Source organism: Carassius gibelio, chromosome A1, assembly GCF_023724105.1.
Source record: "Carassius gibelio isolate Cgi1373 ecotype wild population from Czech Republic chromosome A1, carGib1.2-hapl.c, whole genome shotgun sequence".
In the NCBI taxonomy this organism is placed as follows: Eukaryota; Metazoa; Chordata; class Actinopteri; order Cypriniformes; family Cyprinidae; genus Carassius; species Carassius gibelio.
This window is the reverse complement of record NC_068371.1, coordinates 35,897,258-35,920,102: the sequence shown is the minus strand read 5'-3', so window position 1 is coordinate 35,920,102 and position 22,845 is coordinate 35,897,258. Positions and strand designations below refer to the sequence as shown.

General features: G+C 37.1%; 2 protein-coding genes across 3 annotated transcripts; both read right to left on the bottom strand.

Moving 5' to 3' along the window:
* Positions 1–206: 206 nt before the first annotated feature.
* On the bottom strand, positions 207–5,295 carry LOC128019110 (zinc finger protein 16-like). 2 transcript variants are annotated; one of them, XM_052605163.1, is made up of 8 exons: positions 4,861–5,295; positions 4,642–4,745; positions 3,991–4,093; positions 3,635–3,732; positions 3,447–3,549; positions 3,000–3,088; positions 2,276–2,333; positions 207–2,155 (listed from the first exon to the last, which is right to left on the bottom strand). In XM_052605163.1, the coding sequence occupies exons 1-8, from the start codon at positions 5,123–5,125 to the stop codon at positions 1,380–1,382; spliced, it is 1,596 nt and encodes a 531-aa protein (XP_052461123.1). In that variant the 5' UTR covers positions 5,126–5,295; the 3' UTR covers positions 207–1,379. The 2 variants fall into 2 exon arrangements, with proteins under 2 accessions (XP_052461123.1, XP_052461113.1); XM_052605153.1 differs by having other exon boundaries at positions 3,000–3,085.
* A 1,926-nt stretch (positions 5,296–7,221) lies between these two features.
* LOC128019102 (uncharacterized) lies at positions 7,222–12,210 on the bottom strand. The gene is made up of 19 exons (XM_052605108.1): positions 12,064–12,210; positions 11,834–11,955; positions 11,681–11,742; positions 11,374–11,532; positions 11,116–11,270; positions 10,886–11,007; positions 10,734–10,795; positions 10,456–10,556; positions 10,337–10,379; positions 10,056–10,234; positions 9,751–9,872; positions 9,557–9,621; positions 9,317–9,420; positions 9,146–9,173; positions 8,871–9,049; positions 8,547–8,662; positions 8,398–8,453; positions 8,001–8,232; positions 7,222–7,784 (listed from the first exon to the last, which is right to left on the bottom strand). Exons 2-19 carry the CDS (start codon positions 11,897–11,899, stop codon positions 7,689–7,691), a joined length of 1,947 nt encoding a protein of 648 aa, XP_052461068.1. The 5' UTR covers positions 11,900–11,955; positions 12,064–12,210; the 3' UTR covers positions 7,222–7,688.
* Positions 12,211–22,845: the final 10,635 nt, after the last annotated feature.

Sequence of the window (22,845 nt, the reverse complement as noted above, 5' to 3'; positions counted from 1 at the left end):
TAGATGATGTATGGGAGCCTGCAAGACATTGAGCATCCCTTTTATAGTGGTGTACAATGGATCTTATGACGTCTTCAACATTAATGCTAGGAATGACCGTGAGTTTGCCACAGTATTTCCCAGCCCCATGACTGCTGGAAGTGGAAACAGTGGAAATAGCACAGTAAATCTCACTGCATTAAATCAAGCAAAGATGAAATCACAAAGACCTTTAAAATCTTACAAAGATTTATTTTTCTGTACCTTTAAAGAATCCTGAAAACAAATGTATCAAGATTTCCACAAAAATATTAAGCGGCACAGTTGTTTCAACACTTGACAATAAGAAATGTATCTTGAGTAGCAGGTCAGAATATTAGAATGATTACTGAAGACTGAAGTAATGCATGAATGCATCACAGGAATGAATTATATTTTAAAATATATTAAAATAGGAACCTTCAACACTACCTCCGTAATCGGGGATGGAGGTGTGAATGTCACTCTTGCATTCTACAGCGCCTCTTGTTGTTCTGGAGTAATGGAACTGGTTACTGTAGACGGAGCTGGAAATGTTGGCATATGCTCAAGATCACATAACATCTGCCGTTACCACCAGGACAAACACCTCCATGTGTACCACTTCTACAACAAACAGCATGACTACAGCAATCGCAAAAACAACTACTTTCTCTCCCTCCACTAATGCCACAACCAACAGTGCTGGACAGTTGATTGATGTATTTATTAATAAAAGTTTATGCATACTTGATGATTTAATACATATGAACTAAGAATCAATCAATTTCAGATCTGATTTGACCAGGTCAACAGATTGAATAGATCTTCTGAACAGAAATATGGTGGTATTATAAATTACACTGACAATTTTAAATCATAAAAACCAATGGTCAGTACACCTCACACTATATTATACTATCCAAATCAAAATGACTGGTTTTATGAAAAGAGGCAGTTGCTTGTGATTTATAAAATCATTGGTTTATAAATTTTAACACATGAAAATTATATTAAATCGACCATATTCAATATTGCTTAATAGGGTGTGTATTATTATTACTTTTGTAATAAATTCTGATCGCAACACAGTTTACTTCAGAAATCTGTGATGTATTTCTCTGTGAAACAGGATATTCAATGAGAAAAAAAAATGCAGGGACTTGATTTTATCTATCGAGAATTGTTTAGATCATAAAAAGAGTCTTCCGAATGGAGCGAGGTGGATTGTAGGAAGCAGTTTAAACGATTATTACACTTGATAAAAGATTCCTATTTATTATTTGGAATAATGTGCACCACTGCATTTTCCATTCCACTGTTAATTAAGCTGATTAAGTTAATGATAGGTACCAATGGGAGTATTCTCTACCTTGTGAAGTCTAGAGTTGTCCAGCAGACACACAGATTCTCTGTTGGTGTTTCACCAAAATATACTTGTGTGCAAACATCCGCCCACATCGATCACAACCAAAAGGCTTCTCATGTGTGTGGATCATCATATGTGTTTTGAGGTTTGAAGACTGGTTGAACATTTTCCCACAAAGGTTACAACCATAAGGCTTTTCACCCGTGTGAACAGTCACATGTTTTCTGAGGTTACTTTGATCTGCGAACTGCTTGCCACAGTGCACGCATCTGAACGGTTTTTCTCCTCTGTGGATGCTATGGTGTCTTTTGAGACCAGACGCCTGACTAAATCGCTTACCACAGAGTGTACAGTGGTGAACCTTCTCCCTGCTATGAATTTTTTGATGCAAGAGGAGAGTGCTAAGCTGAGAGAACGCTTTCCCACAATGTTTACATACAAACTTGTCTTTCCTTTGTGTCTGAGGAGAGTCTGAATGTTTGATAGAAAAGTTTGGTGTGAAACGGGACCGGTCGGATCGAGAAATGTTGTTACCTTCATCGCTGTGTGTTAAATGACCTTCTATATCAAGCATAGACAAGCCATTAGAGTCTACTGGAGTTGCGTAGGAACACATGGGATCTGCGCTCCCTCTGTACATCAAGTACTGATTCACAGAAGGTCCTCCATTGCATTCAGATTCAGAATAGGAGGGATGATTTGTGGTGGAGTCAAATCTCGTGGAAACCCATGAGGGGTAAGAAGGCACAGGCTGCAGGTTAGTCTCTGAGTCTCCATCACAACGTCCCCCTATTTTGAAATACAACACGCATAAATGAAAACTAGCACGCAAGAAAATACTGTGTTTAGTAATCATGTCACTCACAACAACAATTTCCTAGTTACTATTTAGTAAATGTGCATCTTCACCTATATCCTTCATTTCTGGGGTTTCGTCCTTAAGGTGATCAGGTAGCATCCCATTGGACTGCCAGAGGAACAAATCATTGATGGTGAATTATGTGATTTTGAATGTTAAGAGCAGTTTTAGAAGAGAAGAAAAATGTAATCAAATTGTAGTCTGTATTCAAGATATATCTCTGTACCATGAAATATGAATATTGAATTTGATGTGTTGGTAATAGTTTACAATAAGGTCTCATTAGTTAACATTAGTTAATGCATGAAGTAAAAATAACTAACAATGAGTGATATATTTGTTGCATTATTTATTATTCTTTATTGACGACAGTTGATAAAAAATCTGTTCATGTTAGCTGTTGATTAAATTATATTATACACTGAAAAAAAAACTTTAGACAATTTTTTTTCCACTAGTCAATTTCATAAATAATTACAAGACAAGTATTGAAATAAACCAACTCCAAAAAAATTTTTCTTTAATAATTTATAAGTAAATTACACTGATAAATGCTTTAGATGTATTTTAAGTATCACTTAAGATGTATCACTCTCGGTTCATGTTAAATCTAAATATACTAGAGCACAACATAAACTAGGAATGTTAATCATATGTGAACAAAAAAAAGGCAGCCGTATGTAAATCGCCACTGCTGGAGGAAAGCAGTTTGTCTGCCATGAGCCTGATTTGTAAACAATTACAGGTATGTTCAAATGTGTCTCTCATACTAACCTCTTGATGGCAGTGCTGGACTGTGTCCTGATCTATGAAGTTATCTCTGTGGACGGTTACAAAAACTCCTGCATCATACTGTGTGTCTTCTTATCCAGAAAGCAAAGAGTAGAAATAACACAGGGTAAGAAACTATAATTTTACATTTTTAGTATCAATATCTATTCAAAAGTTGGTCATGTTTGAATTATTTCAAGAATAAAAAATACAACAAATAGATTGAATAAATAAATAACACTATTATTGATACTATTATTTTGTTACTAGATAAGTACTTAGTATACAAATAATTAGAAATCGAATATTTAGTAATATATGTAATATCACTAATTACTTATCTGGATTAATTTGTAAAACCTTACAAATATTTTATCACCCATGTTGGGACAACTAAATAAGTGAAAAATAAAGTGTTCACACACACTACATACAGTACACTACACTCACGGTCTTCAGTCGTCTCGATTTCTCTTTCTGACTGTTCACACCTCATGTTGTCAGGTCTCTCTTCTTTGATAATGAGACAATCAGGCTCCTCGTCTTCTACAGACTGATAAAACCACAATGCTGTCATGATTCCTGATGCATTATTACTGGTCAACTGAGCTCTTTGTTTGTGAAATACAGTTTCTTACTTCTTGTTGGCAGTGCTGGACTGTGTTCTGGTCTATGAAGTTATCTCTGCAGACTGTAACAGAGACTCCTGCACTCCTGTACTGGCTGTCATCTTTATCTGCAACATGGACATATCAGTATATAATGCAAAAAGAAAATACTATGTAATATCCGTATGTGATAAAATACTTAAATACAGTTGTCGTTGCATAATTCACATATATCTGTGAACTTTACATTAGTTGGTTGTATAAAGCCTCCTTAAAAGCTATATTTTGTCATCCTGTTGACATCAACTAATCACAGATCTGACCACTATATGCAATTATTCCCCAAAGTACCTTACAGCGAAAATAAAACAATACACCATACTCACGATTTTCAGTAGTCTCGGTTTCTCTTTCTGACTGCTCACACCTCTCGTTGTCAGGTCTCTCCTCTTTAATACGGAGAATGTCTGACTCGTCAATCTCTACAGACTAATCAAAAGTACAATGTTGTCATGATTGTAAGTGTTTAGGGTGAAAAAAAATGTGTTCTGAAAGTTAGCAACTTTTTCATTGAACAAGCATGCATGATATTGATAAAAATGACATTAATGGCATTTACAGTATTACAAAAGATTTTGTTCTGTTCAAATAAATGCTGTTCTTTTGAACTTTGTGCTTCAAGGAATTCTGAAAATAATTATTTATTTTGTTAATTTTCAACATAGTTATTATGCTGTTATTATGAGGACTAAATCAGCATAATAGACACAGCATATTATGATTTCTGAAGGATCATGTTCAATCAATCTTTGCTTTTACTGTATCTATCTATACAAAAACAACTCAATGATAGTAAGTTATGTACAATATTTGAAGTACTTTTTTTAGGTTTTTAATTATCAATATGATGTATGGGAAATTAACGTTATAAGTTGAAAAAGGTTCAGTGGAACTGTCAGATTGGATGAGCAGGTAACAGATGTTTGTAGTTTGCAGTGTTCAGTGTACAAAACGAGACATTCACGGTTTACGCAGACCTGGTCTAGTGTTTCGGGTTGAAGACGCGAGACTTCACGAGAGCAAACGGTTTCATCATCATCATCCTCATTAGACAGCGAAGCGATTTTCACACTAATTCGACCTGGAAACAGAAAACGTTGCCCATTAGTAATTAATAAGTTATAACAGTGACTTTTAACATAATGGAATAAGTCCGACATCACTATTGTCTAAACCCATGATCAGCCATTTGTTACCTGATTCTTTTTCGTGACCTCCTGTTTTTGTCAAAACAGTTGATTCGTTTCTTAGTTTGTGCGCTCTTCGATGAAACGAATCCCGGATTTCTATCATTTTGATTTTATTTTTAAGGAGGTTGTTCTCCTTCTGTGTTTTGGATATTTCAAGCTGTAATTCGGTATAGCTGTCCTCAACAAGTTTGCATATTTCTGCAACAGCGGCGTTTGCGAGCACTTCCATGACTGAAGCGATTTGCGTCTGAAAAGTTACTGTATTTGCCATTGCATTGGAATTTATTAAGATGAAGCTCCTTTAATAATAACGAGGCAGTCTTTACAATAACATAAATCCTTCTAAATGAATATGGCTCTCGAAACCGTTGTTGTGTACAGCTCGAAACGCGAAGCTGACCAATTAGTCGACAACATCCGCTTGTGCTTTTCAAAATAAAAGCAGCCCGTAAATAGGCATGGAGTGAACATAACGGTTTATTTGGAAAATTATCGGATGTAAAAACTAGAACCTGGCACGGACCCAGAAGGCAAAAACATTATTTCTTATGTTCTGGTCAGTTTTGAGACGGAAGTAGGCTATTTATTCCATTGCAATTTATTTGTATATGGACAAAGTAGATTTTAATTACAATAAAATCTTTTGTCATGCAACATTTTTTTTTTGTTTGTTTAGTTTTTTTTTTTTTTTTTTTTTTTTTTACTTTCAGAACTTTTTTAATATTTGGTTTTCCGGGTTCATGATGCGAATTATAAAAATACTGAGGCATTTATCAGTAACGTTTCCTGCACAGAAAGTCAGTTCAGGTAAAGCGAATTCATGTTTTTAAAAGCAGATCTGAATCCCTGTAGTCATGTGATTTCGGTCATTGGTAAATTATTAATGTCTCCTTTTTCGCTTTCATCTGTGAAATCACTTATTGTTTTAAAGTACCCAGACAGCAACATAGTGTTGGCCCAGATCCGGCCCACATCTGGCCCATATGAAATCCATGCGGGCCAGATCTGGCACGAAACCGCTTGCTGTCTGGGTAGTAATATTGTTGTTGTTGTTTTTTACCTTATCCCTGAACCGATTACTATATAGTGCAGAATTGCATCTAAAAACAAAAAAACGTTAACTAAATAAACGTGTGTACATTTTATATATTTATTTATATAACTTTTAATTTAGGATGCAATTATTCATTTTGTGCCCTGTATCATAGCTACATGAATGACCTTTGCAGCAAAAAAACCTGACAGCTCATCGCACCTAGCAAACAAACAGTCTCTGGTGGAGCTGACCATAGACAGTAAAAGAAATGGACACAGCGACCCCATTGGAACTCAACTGAGACAAATGAAGCCCAGTTTTAGCGTTTTTTAGCACTTCCGTCGACGCGCAGACTCAAACGAAGCTTGACAACGTCAGCAACCTGTCTGCCAGATGTAAATCTTCTAAGTGGCTGTGCGTGCAAACTGCCATCGTTAATCTTGCAGAGACGGCGAGCTTGAGTGGGGAGTTCTTTGTCGTGAGTGAGCAGGAGTAAGTATTCTGATTAATTATTTTGTATAGTATTTTAAAATGTAACGCCAGTACGCCGTATTAAGTTAATTGCCTGCGAGCTTCTCCACCTGTCTGTACGGTAATACGACAGAGAGCCGAGTGGTTATGACGCAATCGTTAGCCTATTTTTTTTACAAAAACTGTTTATACGGGGCCATAATGTAACATAGGAGGTAATGGAGCCCTTTATACATTGTCGTGTATCTTTAGAAATAAATAATGGACAAACAGAGTCTTTAAACGCCTCAGATGTAAAGTTATTCGCTGTCAAAGTGACGCCAAAATGAATGGGAGTCAATGGAAATGCTAACGCAAGTGAAGTTCTGCTAAAAGATGGCAGCCCCCAACCGACTTCAACTTCCGGTCGAGTTCCTTGCCCCTTGGAGCTGTCGAGTTGTCCAAGATGGCGGCTCCACGGCTCGACGGTGCCTTTATTTTATTGTCTATGGACCGTGCCAATAGGCAGTAGCGTTCGATAGGGCGTCTACCTATATGATGTCTATGGATACGACAGCGTGTTCCAGTTCCTGCCAATATCATAGACAGCCAATATCCAGCAACTTCGCAAAGCCATTGAAGAGGAGTGGACCAAGATTCCACAGGCCACTATCAAGTTATGCGAAGGATATGTGTTGCACTGCGTGAGGCAAATGGTGGTCACACCAGACTGTCTGGTTTTGGACCAGAATTCTGGGTAACATCGTTTACCATAAATTAGCACAAGCCAATAATTGGTGAACTTTATATTTAAAGTACATTAGAATGAGAAACACAAGCATCTGTATTTTTCTGTATTCTTTATTGATCTAGTAATTTGATAACAGTTTTATTAACATGTTTATGCCAATGACGTTCATAAATTATTATTATTAATTTTGCATTTCGTTTACATCATGAGCTTGCTTTACATTTGCTTTAGATCTATAAAGTTAAAGTGCATGAAGTATGAATAAATAATAGCTCTCATTCAAATGTTCTACCTTTTACCCCTTAAAATTAAATTGTGTAATGTCAAGCAGATTAATGATTTGCAAAAGATTATTAACTGTAAACATAAACAGAATATTACAAATAAATAAGAATAAATAAAAATAATACAATTTAATTATATACTATAGGACGTATTCAAATGTCACATTAAAATAAATCATTTATAAAAGCATTAACATAGTACTTTCATTACTATAAAAGAAGCAGTATTGAATAGCATATTGAATATCCAAAATCCATGATTTTTGTTTTCATTGGTGTTCAGTCCTGTTTTTGTTAAATATCTCAGAATTCTCTAGAAGAGACTGTTTCGAGTGGTGTACTGCACGTTGTACGACTGTCTTCTGTGCCAACGTCTTCTGATTGCCGCACAGCAACCACACAGCAAACACTAAACAATAATCAAAGTGAGAGTTAGCATCATGGAAGGGAATTTTATACATTTTAAAAATGTTTATCATCATCTGTACATAACACAATTATATACCACATTTAAAAGGCAGATCAATGTCTAATACTGTAAGAATAAGACATGCCTGTTGTCAGTAATCACTTCACTACCAATGCACACACAATATTTGACATTCAGTAACATAATAGTACTTACGCAAAGGAGAATCCAGCAAGGAACAAGCCCGAGGATAATAGCACAGGGGACAATAATAGCCACAACCCAAGCTGCATTTGTACCATTGTTGGAGGTTGTAGTGCTTATGGTGGTTGGAGCTGGTGTAGTAAAAGCCTTGAAAAGGGCACTGACCAAGAACCCGGAGGCCGTGTTGTTGTTATTTTGTGAGAAAACATACATAACATTGGCCTCAATCAAAACGTTACTCTCCCTATGGAAAGAATAAAACATACAATGAGAAACAAAAGGAAATTAAATGATATTAAAATTAATTCGCCCATGTATCAAAACCATTACATTAACAAAAGGTGTTTTCTTAAATTCATTGAGACAGTTCTTCTCAAGATCAAGTAAAAAGCAGTTGATCAGAACTCACGTGAAATTGGCTGGGATGGACAGATTAACCGAGGGGTCCTTTAGTATCTGGAACACCTGCAGAGTGCAACGATAAAATTCAATTGGTCAGTGATTAAAATAGGGCAATTTCAATTTCAGGATATCTATATCTAAGCCTCTCCAACTCACCAAATAATTTATCTTCTTTTGGATTTCGTTATAGGCTTCTTGACTTTGTGTCGCTGTCAGTGATACTTTGTTCATTTCAAACTTAAAAATGAGTGCGTAGGCGGTGTCATTAATTCCTTAAAAATATACAACAAAAACAATTGGTTGTGTGACTATATATCAGTCATGATATTTCATGATCCATTTTCATTATTAAGTATGCATAATTATTGTATTTTTTCAATTATTATTACTTTCCTTCAAAAGAAGCCATGCATTTTAATATTATGTTATAATTATGTTATATTCACAATAAAAATAGAGCATCAAAAGAGAAAAACTCACCCAAATACTCAACATTCTCCAAGGTCACAGGTTCACTCATGATTGTTACTCTCGTGGTTAGTTTAGTTGTGAGATTTGTGGCCACCACAGATTTAACCACCTGAAGAACATCACTCTCACTTGGTCTTGTTCCAAGTGTGATAAACTCGAGACGGATCTTAATAATCGCCCTCTTAATCCTGCAGAAATAAAGATGATAAATAATTGGAATATCACAGAGTAGCTTAAAAAAAATCAAATAATAATAATAAATCTAAATCCATCATTGGTCTTACAAGTTTGGTGGGGAAGTTGTAGTGCTCGCTGTAAAAGAAAATAATAATTAATGGAGGAGAATCGGACTTTAAATTACAGCATTTTATGTTTTTGAAGCAAGATATAAAACATGTAAGTTAAACATTTGATTGTCAGTTACAGATGGTTGACAGTAGTGGATATGGTAATACCTTCGCTAAGTTGGATAAGTTCCTGAACAAAGATGCTGGGTTGCGTGATATCACTTGGTGAGAAAACATACTCTACATTGGCCTTAATTACTGTGGAATTGCCCCTGTGGGGAGATTAAAATGTACAATGAGAAACTAAAGTCAATAAGTAACAAGCCATAAACAAAAACTGACTGACACCCAAGAAGAGTCATTAGGACATATTTGCTCAAATTAAAGTAAAAAGTGAGTAAGACATACGTGAAATCAGCTGCTTGGAACTTAATGATAGGAGCTGAGGAGTTACTGAGGAGGATCTTGCCCAGCTGAAAAAAAAAGAGGTAAATTTGTTTATAAATATTTTGATGTTAATGTGGCAAATGAAAAAGGGAGACAGAAGAAGAAAAAAAAAAGTGTTTGTAAAAGACTGCACTATTGAAATGTTTACTACTTACCAATGTGTTTATAGAGTCTTGTATTAACAGGTGGGTGCCATTCCTGAGTTCAAGCTTCTCAGTCATGGTTATATTGCTGATTTCAAATCCAAAGTCAAGAGCATAGGTCGTCTCATTGATTTCTTAAAAATATATGAAAAAATTATTTAGTTGTGTGCTTATATGTGGGTGGGGGAATTTCATTAATGCATTCCTTAATATTCTTCTTCTTCAAAATAGGCTATAAAAGCTACAAATATACAACATTTGAATTTAAATAACATATTCAGAACAAAAAGAAGCCAAACCAGGAGAGAGAAACTCACTTGTATATGTGACGTTGACAAAGCTCACAGGATCACTCAGGTCTTGTGTTGTGGTGTCTTGTTTAGTTGCGAGACGCGTCTTCAGAAGAGTGTTGGCCACCTCAAGAACCTTCTCTGGATTTGGCAGGGGGCCCAGTGTGACAAATACGAGGCGAATGAATATAAGCGCTTGGCCACGCCTACAAAGACGATAAATAATATAAATTAAGGCAGAAAATGTATATATTAAAAAAATAAAAAAATAAAAGAAGTACATATCAGACTGAAATCGCTGCTCTTACACTATCAGTGGAGTAGTTGTCACAGTGCTGGCAGTCGTTAAGACTGTAAAAGAAAGTAAGGATTAATGGAAGAGGCTTGCAGTTACAACATTTGCAATCCGTTGTCAGTTTTGACAAACCTGTCTGTGAGCGAAGCTCATTGAGGAAGCTGACTGGTTTTATGACATCTCCATCCTGGAAGCTGTATTCCATCCTGCCTTCAATCTTGTTTGAAGTGATCCTACAAGAAAAACAAAAGATATCTGTTAGGGGCTTTAACTCACATCTTGAAAAAGTTAATTTTTTATTATTATTTATTTGCTCTATTCTTTTATTTTTTGGTAGCTTAAGGTAGCTTCAATAAGCTAAAATGCAAAGACACATGAAGCCAAGACTGTGAAATTAATTTGCATCTTACGTGGAGTTGGAGGTCTTGGGTTGTAAAGTTGGACTGCCAGGTTCATTCAGAAGAGTGTTTAGCTGAAGGCGAAAAATCAAACCATTCATCAGTTTCTGGAGAACACTGGTATTGAAACTAATAATATTAATCTGTTAATTTTTGACATTTACCGCATTATTGATGGTATCCTGAACTTTCTGGCTGGTGTTGCCTCTAGACACAGGGTCCTCTGGCATGCTGATGTTAATCACGTTAAATGTAAATACCACAGCATAGGAGGTTTCTGAGATTTCTGTTTTGGATGGAAATGGTAATTTTAGAAATTTGACAAAAGCCTGTAAAACATGATTGGTTGACTCACTCTCAGTTAAAATTTTGAAGTGAAAATGATGACACTTACTCTCATAGGTGACATTCACCACCTTCACCGATTCATTGAGCTGTGACTCTCTGGACTGACGGAGAGTATTGATAGCACTGAGGACCAGAGATTCACTGGGCACTGGAGATGAGGAGTTGAACACCAGCTTGCTTGTGACCACTGCCGAACCAGATCTGTAAATATAAACACTTTTGATTAATTTACATCAGTATATATGCAATAAAATCATCACTTTTGCTTTTTTTAATTTTCTTAAAATAGAACGCCAAAATTTACATGAGTTTTGGAGTAGTAACAGAAACACTGGTTGTTGTGACTGGGAACACTGTTGTAGTGGTTGGAAGACGTAGCTCATTGAGGAAGCTGAATGGTTGTATGACATCTCCATTCTGGAAGCTGTATTCCATCCTGCCATTAATCTGGTTTGAAGTGGTCCTACAAGACAAATAATAGGTTTCATTCAGGGAATTTAACCCACTTATTATTATTTTTTTTTTTGGTATTTGTAACGTTACGTAGCTTCAATAAAGGTAAAATACAAAGACATATGAAGCCAAGACTGTGAAATTAATTTGCATCTTACGTGAAGTTGGAGGTCTTGGGTTGTAAAGTTGGACTGCCAGGTTCATTCAGAAGAGTGTTCAGCTGAAGGGGAAAATCAAACCATTCATCAGTTTCTGGAGAACACTGGCATTCAATCTAGGTAGTATTAAACTGTTAATTTTTTGACGTTTACCGCATTATTGATGGTATCCTGAACTTTCTGGTTGGTGTTGCCTCTAGACACAGGTTCCTCTGGCATGCTGATGTTAATCACGTTAAAGGTAAAGACCACAGCATAGGAGGTTTCTGAAATTTCTGTTTTGGATGGAAATGGTAATTTTAGAATTTTGACAAAAGCCTGTAAAACATGATTGGTTGACTCACTCTCAGTTGAAATTTTGAAGTGAAAATGATGACACTTACTCTCATAGGTGACATTCAGCACCTTCACCGATTCATTGAGCTGTGACTCTCTGGAATGACGGAGAGTATTGATAGCACTGAGGACCAGAGATTCACTGGGCACTGGAGATGAGGAGTTGAACACCAGCTTGCTTGTGACCACTGCTGAACCCGATCTGTAAATATAAACACTTTTGATTAATTTTTTACATAAGTATATATGCAATAAAATCATTACTTTTGCATTTTTTTATTTTCTTAAAATAGAACGCCAAAATTTACATGAGTTTTGGAGTAGTAACAGAAACACTGGTTGTTGTGACTGGGAACACTGTTGTAGTGGTTGGAAGACGTAGCTCATTGAGGAAGCTGATTGGTTGTATGACATCTCCATTCTGGAAGCTGTATTCCATCCTGCCATTAATCTGGTTTGAAGTGCTCCTACAAGACAAATAATAGGTTTCATTCAGGGAATTTAACCCACTTCTTTTTTTTTTTTTTGGTATTTGTAACGTCACGTAGCTTCAATAAAGGTAAAATGCAAAGACATATGAAGCCAAGACTGTGAAATTAATTTGCTTCTTACGTGAAGTTGGAGGTCTTGGGTTGTAAAGTTGGACTGCCAGGTTCATTCAGAAGAGTGTTCAGCTGAAGGGGAAAATCAAACCATTCATCAGTTTCTGGAGAACACTGGCATTCAATCTAAGTAGTATTAAACTGTTCATTTTTGACGTTTACCGCATTATTGATGGTATCCTGAACTTTCTGGCTGGTGTTGCCTCTAGACAGAGGGTCCTCTGGCATGCTGATGTTAATCACGTTAAATGTAAAGACCACAGCATAGGAGGTTTCTGAGATTTCTGTTTTGGATGGAAATGGTAATTTTAGAATTTTGACAAAAGCCTGTAAAACATGATTGGATGACTCACTCTCAGTTGTAATTTTGAAGTGAAAATGATGACACTTACTCTCATAGGTGACATTCACCACCTTCACCGATTCATTGAGCTGTGACTCTCTGGACTGACGGAGAGTATTGATAGCACTGAGGACCAGAGATTCACTGGGCACTGGAGATGAGGAGTTGAACACCAGCTTGCTTGTGACCACTGCCGAACCAGTTCTGTAAATGTAAACACTTTTGATTCATTTACATCAGTATATATGCAATAAAATCATCACTTTCGCATTTTTTAATTTTCTTAAAATAGAACGCCAAAATTTACATGAGTTTTGGAGTAGTAACAGAAACACTGGTTGTTGTGACTGGAAACACTGTTGTAGTGGTCGGAAGACGTAGCTCATTGAGGAAGCTGATTGGTTGTATGACATCTCCATTCTGGAAGCTGTATTCCATCCTGCCATTAATCTGGTTTGAAGTGCTCCTACAAGACAAATAATAGGTTTCATTCAGGGAATTTAACCCACTTCTTTTTTTTTTTGCTATTTGTAACGTTACGTAGCTTCAATAAAGGTAAAATGCAAAGATATATGAAGCCAAGACTGTGAAATTAATTTGCATCTTACGTGAAGTTGGAGGTCTTGGGTTGTAAAGTTGGACTGCCAGGTTCATTCAGAAGAGTGTTCAGCTGAAGGGGAAAATCAAACCATTCATCAGTTTCTGGAGAACACTGGCATTCAATCTAAGTAGTATTAAACTGTTAATTTTTAACGTTTACCGCATTATTGATGGTATCCTGAACTTTCTGGCTGGTGTTGCCTCTAGACACAGGTTCCTCTGGCATGCTGATGTTAATCACGTTAAAGGTAAAGACCACAGCATAGGAGGTTTCTGAAATTTCTGTTTTGGATGGAAATGGTAATTTTAGAATTTTGACAAAAGCCTGTAAAACATGATTGGTTGACTCACTCTCAGTTGAAATTTTGAAGTGAAAATGATGACACTTACTCTCATAGGTGACATTCAGCACCTTCACCGATTCATTGAGCTGTGACTCTCTGGAATGACGGAGAGTATTGATAGCACTGAGGACCAGAGATTCACTGGGCACTGGAGATGAGGAGTTGAACACCAGCTTGCTTGTGACCACTGCTGAACCCGATCTGTAAATATAAACACTTTTGATTAATTTTTTACATAAGTATATATGCAATAAAATCATTACTTTTGCATTTTTTTATTTTCTTAAAATAGAACGCCAAAATTTACATGAGTTTTGGAGTAGTAACAGAAACACTGGTTGTTGTGACTGGGAACACTGTTGTAGTGGTTGGAAGACGTAGCTCATTGAGGAAGCTGATTGGTTGTATGACATCTCCATTCTGGAAGCTGTATTCCATCCTGCCATTAATCTGGTTTGAAGTGCTCCTACAAGACAAATAATAGGTTTCATTCAGGGAATTTAACCCACTTCTTTTTTTTTTTTTGGTATTTGTAACGTCACGTAGCTTCAATAAAGGTAAAATGCAAAGACATATGAAGCCAAGACTGTGAAATTAATTTGCTTCTTACGTGAAGTTGGAGGTCTTGGGTTGTAAAGTTGGACTGCCAGGTTCATTCAGAAGAGTGTTCAGCTGAAGGGGAAAATCAAACCATTCATCAGTTTCTGGAGAACACTGGCATTCAATCTAAGTAGTATTAAACTGTTCATTTTTGACGTTTACCGCATTATTGATGGTATCCTGAACTTTCTGGCTGGTGTTGCCTCTAGACAGAGGGTCCTCTGGCATGCTGATGTTAATCACGTTAAATGTAAAGACCACAGCATAGGAGGTTTCTGAGATTTCTGTTTTGGATGGAAATGGTAATTTTAGAATTTTGACAAAAGCCTGTAAAACATGATTGGATGACTCACTCTCAGTTGAAATTTTGAAGTGAAAATGATGACACTTACTCTCATAGGTGACATTCACCACCTTCACTGATTCATTGAGCTGTGACTCTCTGGACTGACGGAGAGTATTGATAGCACTGAGGACCAGAGATTCACTGGGCACTGGAGATGAGGAGTTGAACACCAGCTTGCTTGTGACCACTGCCGAACCAGTTCTGTAAATGTAAACACTTTTGATTCATTTACATCAGTATATATGCAATAAAATCATCACTTTCGCATTTTTTAATTTTCTTAAAATAGAACGCCAAAATTTACATGAGTTTTGGAGTAGTAACAGAAACACTGGTTGTTGTGACTGGAAACACTGTTGTAGTGGTCGGAAGACGTAGCTCATTGAGGAAGCTGATTGGTTGTATGACATCTCCATTCTGGAAGCTGTATTCCATCCTGCCATTAATCTGGTTTGAAGTGCTCCTACAAGACAAATAATAGGTTTCATTCAGGGAATTTAACCCACTTCTTTTTTTTTTGCTATTTGTAACGTTACGTAGCTTCAATAAAGGTAAAATGCAAAGATATATGAAGCCAAGACTGTGAAATTAATTTGCATCTTACGTGAAGTTGGAGGTCTTGGGTTGTAAAGTTGGACTGCCAGGTTCATTCAGAAGAGTGTTCAGCTGAAGGGGAAAATCAAACCATTCATCAGTTTCTGGAGAACACTGGCATTCAATCTAAGTAGTATTAAACTGTTCATTTTTAACGTTTACCGCATTATTGATGGTATCCTGAACTTTCTGGCTGGTGTTGCCTCTAGACACAGGGTCCTCTGGCATGCTGATGTTAATCACGTTAAATGTAAAGACCACAGCATAGGAGGTTTCTGAGATTTCTGTTTTGGATGGAAATGGTAATTTTAGAATTTTGACAAAAGCCTGTAAAACATGATTGGATGACTCACTCTCAGTTGAAATTTTGAAGTGAAAATGATGACACTTACTCTCATAGGTGACATTCACCACCTTCACCGATTCATTGAGCTGTGACTCTCTGGACTGACGGAGAGTATTGATAGCACTGAGGACCAGAGATTCACTGGGCACTGGAGATGAGGAGTTGAACACCAGCTTGCTTGTGACCACTGCTGAACCCGATCTGTAAATATAAACACTTTTGATTAATTTTTTACATAAGTATATATGCAATAAAATCATTACTTTTGCATTTTTTTATTTTCTTAAAATAGAACGCCAAAATTTACATGAGTTTTGGAGTAGTAACAGAAACACTGGTTGTTGTGACTGGGAACACTGTTGTAGTGGTTGGAAGACGTAGCTCATTGAGGAAGCTGATTGGTTGTATGACATCTCCATTCTGGAAGCTGTATTCCATCCTGCCATTAATCTGGTTTGAAGTGCTCCTACAAGACAAATAATAGGTTTCATTCAGGGAATTTAACCCACTTCTTTTTTTTTTTTTTTGGTATTTGTAACGTCACGTAGCTTCAATAAAGGTAAAATGCAAAGACATATGAAGCCAAGACTGTGAAATTAATTTGCATCTTACGTGAAGTTGGAGGTCTTGGGTTGTAAAGTTGGACTGCCAGGTTCATTCAGAAGAGTGTTCAGCTGAAGGGGAAAATCAAACCATTCATCAGTTTCTGGAGAACACTGGCATTCAATCTAAGTAGTATTAAACTGTTCATTTTTGACGTTTACCGCATTATTGATGGTATCCTGAACTTTCTGGCTGGTGTTGCCTCTAGACAGAGGGTCCTCTGGCATGCTGATGTTAATCACGTTAAATGTAAAGACCACAGCATAGGAGGTTTCTGAGATTTCTGTTTTGGATGGAAATGGTAATTTTAGAATTTTGACAAAAGCCTGTAAAACATGATTGGATGACTCACTCTCAGTTGAAATTTTGAAGTGAAAATAATGACACTTACTCTCATAGGTGACATTCACCACCTTCACCGATTCATTGAGCTGTGACTCTCTGGACTGACGGAGAGTATTGATAGCACTGAGGACCAGAGATTCACTGGGCACTGGAGATGAGGAGTTGAACACCAGCTTGCTTGTGACCACTGCCGAACCAGTTCTGTAAATGTAAACACTTTTGATTCATTTACATCAGTATATATGCAATAAAATCATCACTTTCGCATTTTTTAATTTTCTTAAAATAGAACGCCAAAATTTACATGAGTTTTGGAGTAGTAACAGAAACACTGGTTGTTGTGACTGGAAACACTGTTGTAGTGGTCGGAAGACGTAGCTCATTGAGGAAGCTGATTGCTTGTATGACATCTCCATTCTGGAAGCTGTATTCCATCCTGCCATTAATCTGGTTTGAAGTGCTCCTACAAGACAAATAATAGGTTTCATTCAGGGAATTTAACCCACTTCTTTTTTTTTTGCTATTTGTAACGTTACGTAGCTTCAATAAAGGTAAAATGCAAAGATATATGAAGCCAAGACTGTGAAATTAATTTGCATCTTACGTGAAGTTGGAGGTCTTGGGTTGTAAAGTTGGACTGCCAGGTTCATTCAGAAGAGTGTTCAGCTGAAGGGGAAAATCAAACCATTCATCAGTTTCTGGAGAACACTGGCATTCAATCTAAGTAGTATTAAACTGTTAATTTTTAACGTTTACCGCATTATTGATGGTATCCTGAACTTTCTGGCTGGTGTTGCCTCTAGACACAGGGTCCTCTGGCATGCTGATGTTAATCACGTTAAATGTAAAGACCACAGCATAGGAGGTTTCTGAGATTTCTGTTTTGGATGGAAATGGTCATTTTAGAATTTTGACAAAAGCCTGTAAAACATGATTGGATGACTCACTCTCAGTTGAAATTTTGAAGTGAAAATGATGACACTTACTCTCATAGGTGACATTCACCACCTTCACCGATTCATTGAGCTGTGACTCTCTGGACTGACGGAGAGTATTGATAGCACTGAGGACAAGAGATTCACTGGGCACTGGAGATGAGGAGTTGAACACCAGCTTGCTTGTGACCACTGCCGAACCAGTTCTGTAAATGTAAACACTTTTGATTCATTTACATCAGTATATATGCAATAAAATCATCACTTTCGCATTTTTTAATTTTCTTAAAATAGAACGCCAAAATTTACATGAGTTTTGGAGTAGTAACAGAAACACTGGTTGTTGTGACTGGAAACACTGTTGTAGTGGTTGGAAGACGTAGCTCATTGAGGAAGCTGATTGGTTGTATGACATCTCCATTCTGGAAGCTGTATTCCATCCTGCCATTAATCTGGTTTGAAGTGCTCCTACAAGACAAATAATAGGTTTCATTCAGGGAATTTAACCCACTTCTTTTTTTTTTGCTATTTGTAACGTTACGTAGCTTCAATAAAGGTAAAATGCAAAGATATATGAAGCCAAGACTGTGAAATTAATTTGCATCTTACGTGAAGTTGGAGGTCTTGGGTTGTAAAGTTGGACTGCCAGGTTCATTCAGAAGAGTGTTCAGCTGAAGGGGAAAATCAAACCATTCATCAGTTTCTGGAGAACACTGGCATTCAATCTAAGTAGTATTAAACTGTTAATTTTTAACGTTTACCGCATTATTGATGGTATCCTGAACTTTCTGGCTGGTGTTGCCTCTAGACACAGGGTCCTCTGGCATGCTGATGTTAATCACGTTAAATGTAAAGACCACAGCATAGGAGGTTTCTGAGATTTCTGTTTTGGATGGAAATGGTAATTTTAGAATTTTGACAAAAGCCTGTAAAACATGATTGGATGACTCACTCTCAGTTGAAATTTTGAAGTGAAAATGATGACACTTACTCTCATAGGTGACATTCACCACCTTCACCGATTCATTGAGCTGTGACTCTCTGGACTGACGGAGAGTATTGATAGCACTGAGGACAAGAGATTCACTGGGCACTGGAGATGAGGAGTTGAACACCAGCTTGCTTGTGACCACTGCCGAACCAGTTCTGTAAATGTAAACACTTTTGATTCATTTACATCAGTATATATGCAATAAAATCATCACTTTCGCATTTTTTAATTTTCTTAAAATAGAACGCCAAAATTTACATGAGTTTTGGAGTAGTAACAGAAACACTGGTTGTTGTGACTGGAAACACTGTTGTAGTGGTTGGAAGACGTAGCTCATTGAGGAAGCTGATTGGTTGTATGACATCTCCATTCTGGAAGCTGTATTCCATCCTGCCATTAATCTGGTTTGAAGTGCTCCTACAAGACAAATAATAGGTTTCATTCAGGGAATTTAACCCACTTCTTTTTTTTTTGCTATTTGTAACGTTACGTAGCTTCAATAAAGGTAAAATGCAAAGACATATGAAGCCAAGACTGTGAAATTAATTTGCATCTTACGTGAAGTTGGAGGTCTTGGGTTGTAAAGTTGGACTGCCAGGTTCATTCAGAAGAGTGTTCAGCTGAAGGGGAAAATCAAACCATTCATCAGTTTCTGGAGAACACTGGCATTCAATCTAAGTAGTATTAAACTGTTAATTTTTAACGTTTACCGCATTATTGATGGTATCCTGAACTTTCTGGCTGGTGTTGCCTCTAGACACAGGGTCCTCTGGCATGCTGATGTTAATCACGTTAAATGTAAAGACCACAGCATAGGAGGTTTCTGAGATTTCTGTTTTGGATGGAAATGGTAATTTTAGAATTTTGACAAAAGCCTGTAAAACATGATTGGATGACTCACTCTCAGTTGAAATTTTGAAGTGAAAATGATGACACTTACTCTCATAGGTGACATTCACCACCTTCACCGATTCATTGAGCTGTGACTCTCTGGACTGACGGAGAGTATTGATAGCACTGAGGACCAGAGATTCACTGGGCACTGGAGATGAGGAGTTGAACACCAGCTTGCTTGTGACCACTGCTGAACCCGATCTGTAAATATAAACACTTTTGATTAATTTTTTACATAAGTATATATGCAATAAAATCATTACTTTTGCATTTTTTTATTTTCTTAAAATAGAACGCCAAAATTTACATGAGTTTTGGAGTAGTAACAGAAACACTGGTTGTTGTGACTGGGAACACTGTTGTAGTGGTTGGAAGACGTAGCTCATTGAGGAAGCTGATTGGTTGTATGACATCTCCATTCTGGAAGCTGTATTCCATCCTGCCATTAATCTGGTTTGAAGTGCTCCTACAAGACAAATAATAGGTTTCATTCAGGGAATTTAACCCACTTCTTTTTTTTTTTGCTATTTGTAACGTTACGTAGCTTCAATAAAGGTAAAATGCAAAGACATATGAAGCCAAGACTGTGAAATTAATTTGCATCTTACGTGAAGTTGGAGGTCTTGGGTTGTAAAGTTGGACTGCCAGGTTCATTCAGAAGAGTGTTCAGCTGAAGGGGAAAATCAAACCATTCATCAGTTTCTGGAGAACACTGGCATTCAATCTAAGTAGTATTAAACTGTTAATTTTTAACGTTTACCGCATTATTGATGGTATCCTGAACTTTCTGGCTGGTGTTGCCTCTAGACACAGGGTCCTCTGGCATGCTGATGTTAATCACGTTAAATGTAAAGACCACAGCATAGGAGGTTTCTGAGATTTCTGTTTTGGATGGAAATGGTAATTTTAGAATTTTGACAAAAGCCTGTAAAACATGATTGGATGACTCACTCTCAGTTGAAATTTTGAAGTGAAAATGATGACACTTACTCTCATAGGTGACATTCACCACCTTCACCGATTCATTGAGCTGTGACTCTCTGGACTGACGGAGAGTATTGATAGCACTGAGGACCAGAGATTCACTGGGCACTGGAGATGAGGAGTTGAACACCAGCTTGCTTGTGACCACTGCCGAACCAGTTCTGTAAATGTAAACACTTTTGATTCATTTACATCAGTATATATGCAATAAAATCATCACTTTCGCATTTTTTAATTTTCTTAAAATAGAACGCCAAAATTTACATGAGTTTTGGAGTAGTAACAGAAACACTGGTTGTTGTGACTGGAAACACTGTTGTAGTGGTCGGAAGACGTAGCTCATTGAGGAAGCTGATTGCTTGTATGACATCTCCATTCTGGAAGCTGTATTCCATCCTGCCATTAATCTGGTTTGAAGTGCTCCTACAAGACAAATAATAGGTTTCATTCAGGGAATTTAACCCACTTCTTTTTTTTTTGCTATTTGTAATGTTACGTAGCTTCAATAAAGGTAAAATGCAAAGATATATGAAGCCAAGACTGTGAAATTAATTTGCATCTTACGTGAAGTTGGAGGTCTTGGGTTGTAAAGTTGGACTGCCAGGTTCATTCAGAAGAGTGTTAAGCTGAAGGGGAAAATCAAACCATTCATCAGTTTCTGGAGAACACTGGCATTCAATCTAAGTAGTATTAAACTGTTAATTTTTAACGTTTACCGCATTATTGATGGTATCCTGAACTTTCTGGCTGGTGTTGCCTCTAGACACAGGGTCCTCTGGCATGCTGATGTTAATCACGTTAAATGTAAAGACCACAGCATAGGAGGTTTCTGAGATTTCTGTTTTGGATGGAAATGGTAATTTTAGAATTTTGACAAAAGCCTGTAAAACATGATTGGATGACTCACTCTCAGTTGAAATTTTGAAGTGAAAATGATGACACTTACTCTCATAGGTGACATTCACCACCTTCACCGATTCATTGAGCTGTGACTCTCTGGACTGACGGAGAGTATTGATAGCACTGAGGACCAGAGATTCACTGGGCACTGGAGATGAGGAGTTGAACACCAGCTTGCTTGTGACCACTGCCGAACCAGTTCTGTAAATGTAAACACTTTTGATTCATTTACATCAGTATATATGCAATAAAATCATCACTTTCGCATTTTTTAATTTTCTTAAAATAGAACGCCAAAATTTACATGAGTTTTGGAGTAGTAACAGAAACACTGGTTGTTGTGACTGGAAACACTGTTGTAGTGGTTGGAAGACGTAGCTCATTGAGGAAGCTGATTGGTTGTATGACATCTCCATTCTGGAAGCTGTATTCCATCCTGCCATTAATCTGGTTTGAAGTGCTCCTACAAGACAAATAATAGGTTTCATTCAGGGAATTTAACCCACTTCTTTTTTTTTTGCTATTTGTAACGTTACGTAGCTTCAATAAAGGTAAAATGCAAAGACATATGAAGCCAAGACTGTGAAATTAATTTGCATCTTACGTGAAGTTGGAGGTCTTGGGTTGTAAAGTTGGACTGCCAGGTTCATTCAGAAGAGTGTTCAGCTGAAGGGGAAAATCAAACCATTCATCAGTTTCTGGAGAACACTGGCATTCAATCTAAGTAGTATTAAACTGTTAATTTTTAACGTTTACCGCATTATTGATGGTATCCTGAACTTTCTGGCTGGTGTTGCCTCTAGACACAGGGTCCTCTGGCATGCTGATGTTAATCACGTTAAATGTAAAGACCACAGCATAGGAGGTTTCTGAGATTTCTGTTTTGGATGGAAATGGTAATTTTAGAATTTTGACAAAAGCCTGTAAAACATGATTGGATGACTCACTCTCAGTTGAAATTTTGAAGTTAAAATGATGACACTTACTCTCATAGGTGACATTCACCACCTTCACCGATTCATTGAGCTGTGACTCTCTGGACTGACGGAGAGTATTGATAGCACTGAGGACCAGAGATTCACTGGGCACTGGAGATGAGGAGTTGAACACCAGCTTGCTTGTGACCACTGCCGAACCAGTTCTGTAAATGTAAACACTTTTGATTCATTTACATCAGTATATATGCAATAAAATCATCACTTTCGCATTTTTTAATTTTCTTAAAATAGAACGCCAAAATTTACATGAGTTTTGGAGTAGTAACAGAAACACTGGTTGTTGTGACTGGAAACACTGTTGTAGTGGTCGGAAGACGTAGCTCATTGAGGAAGCTGATTGGTTGTATGACATCTCCATTCTGGAAGCTGTATTCCATCCTGCCATTAATCTGGTTTGAAGTGCT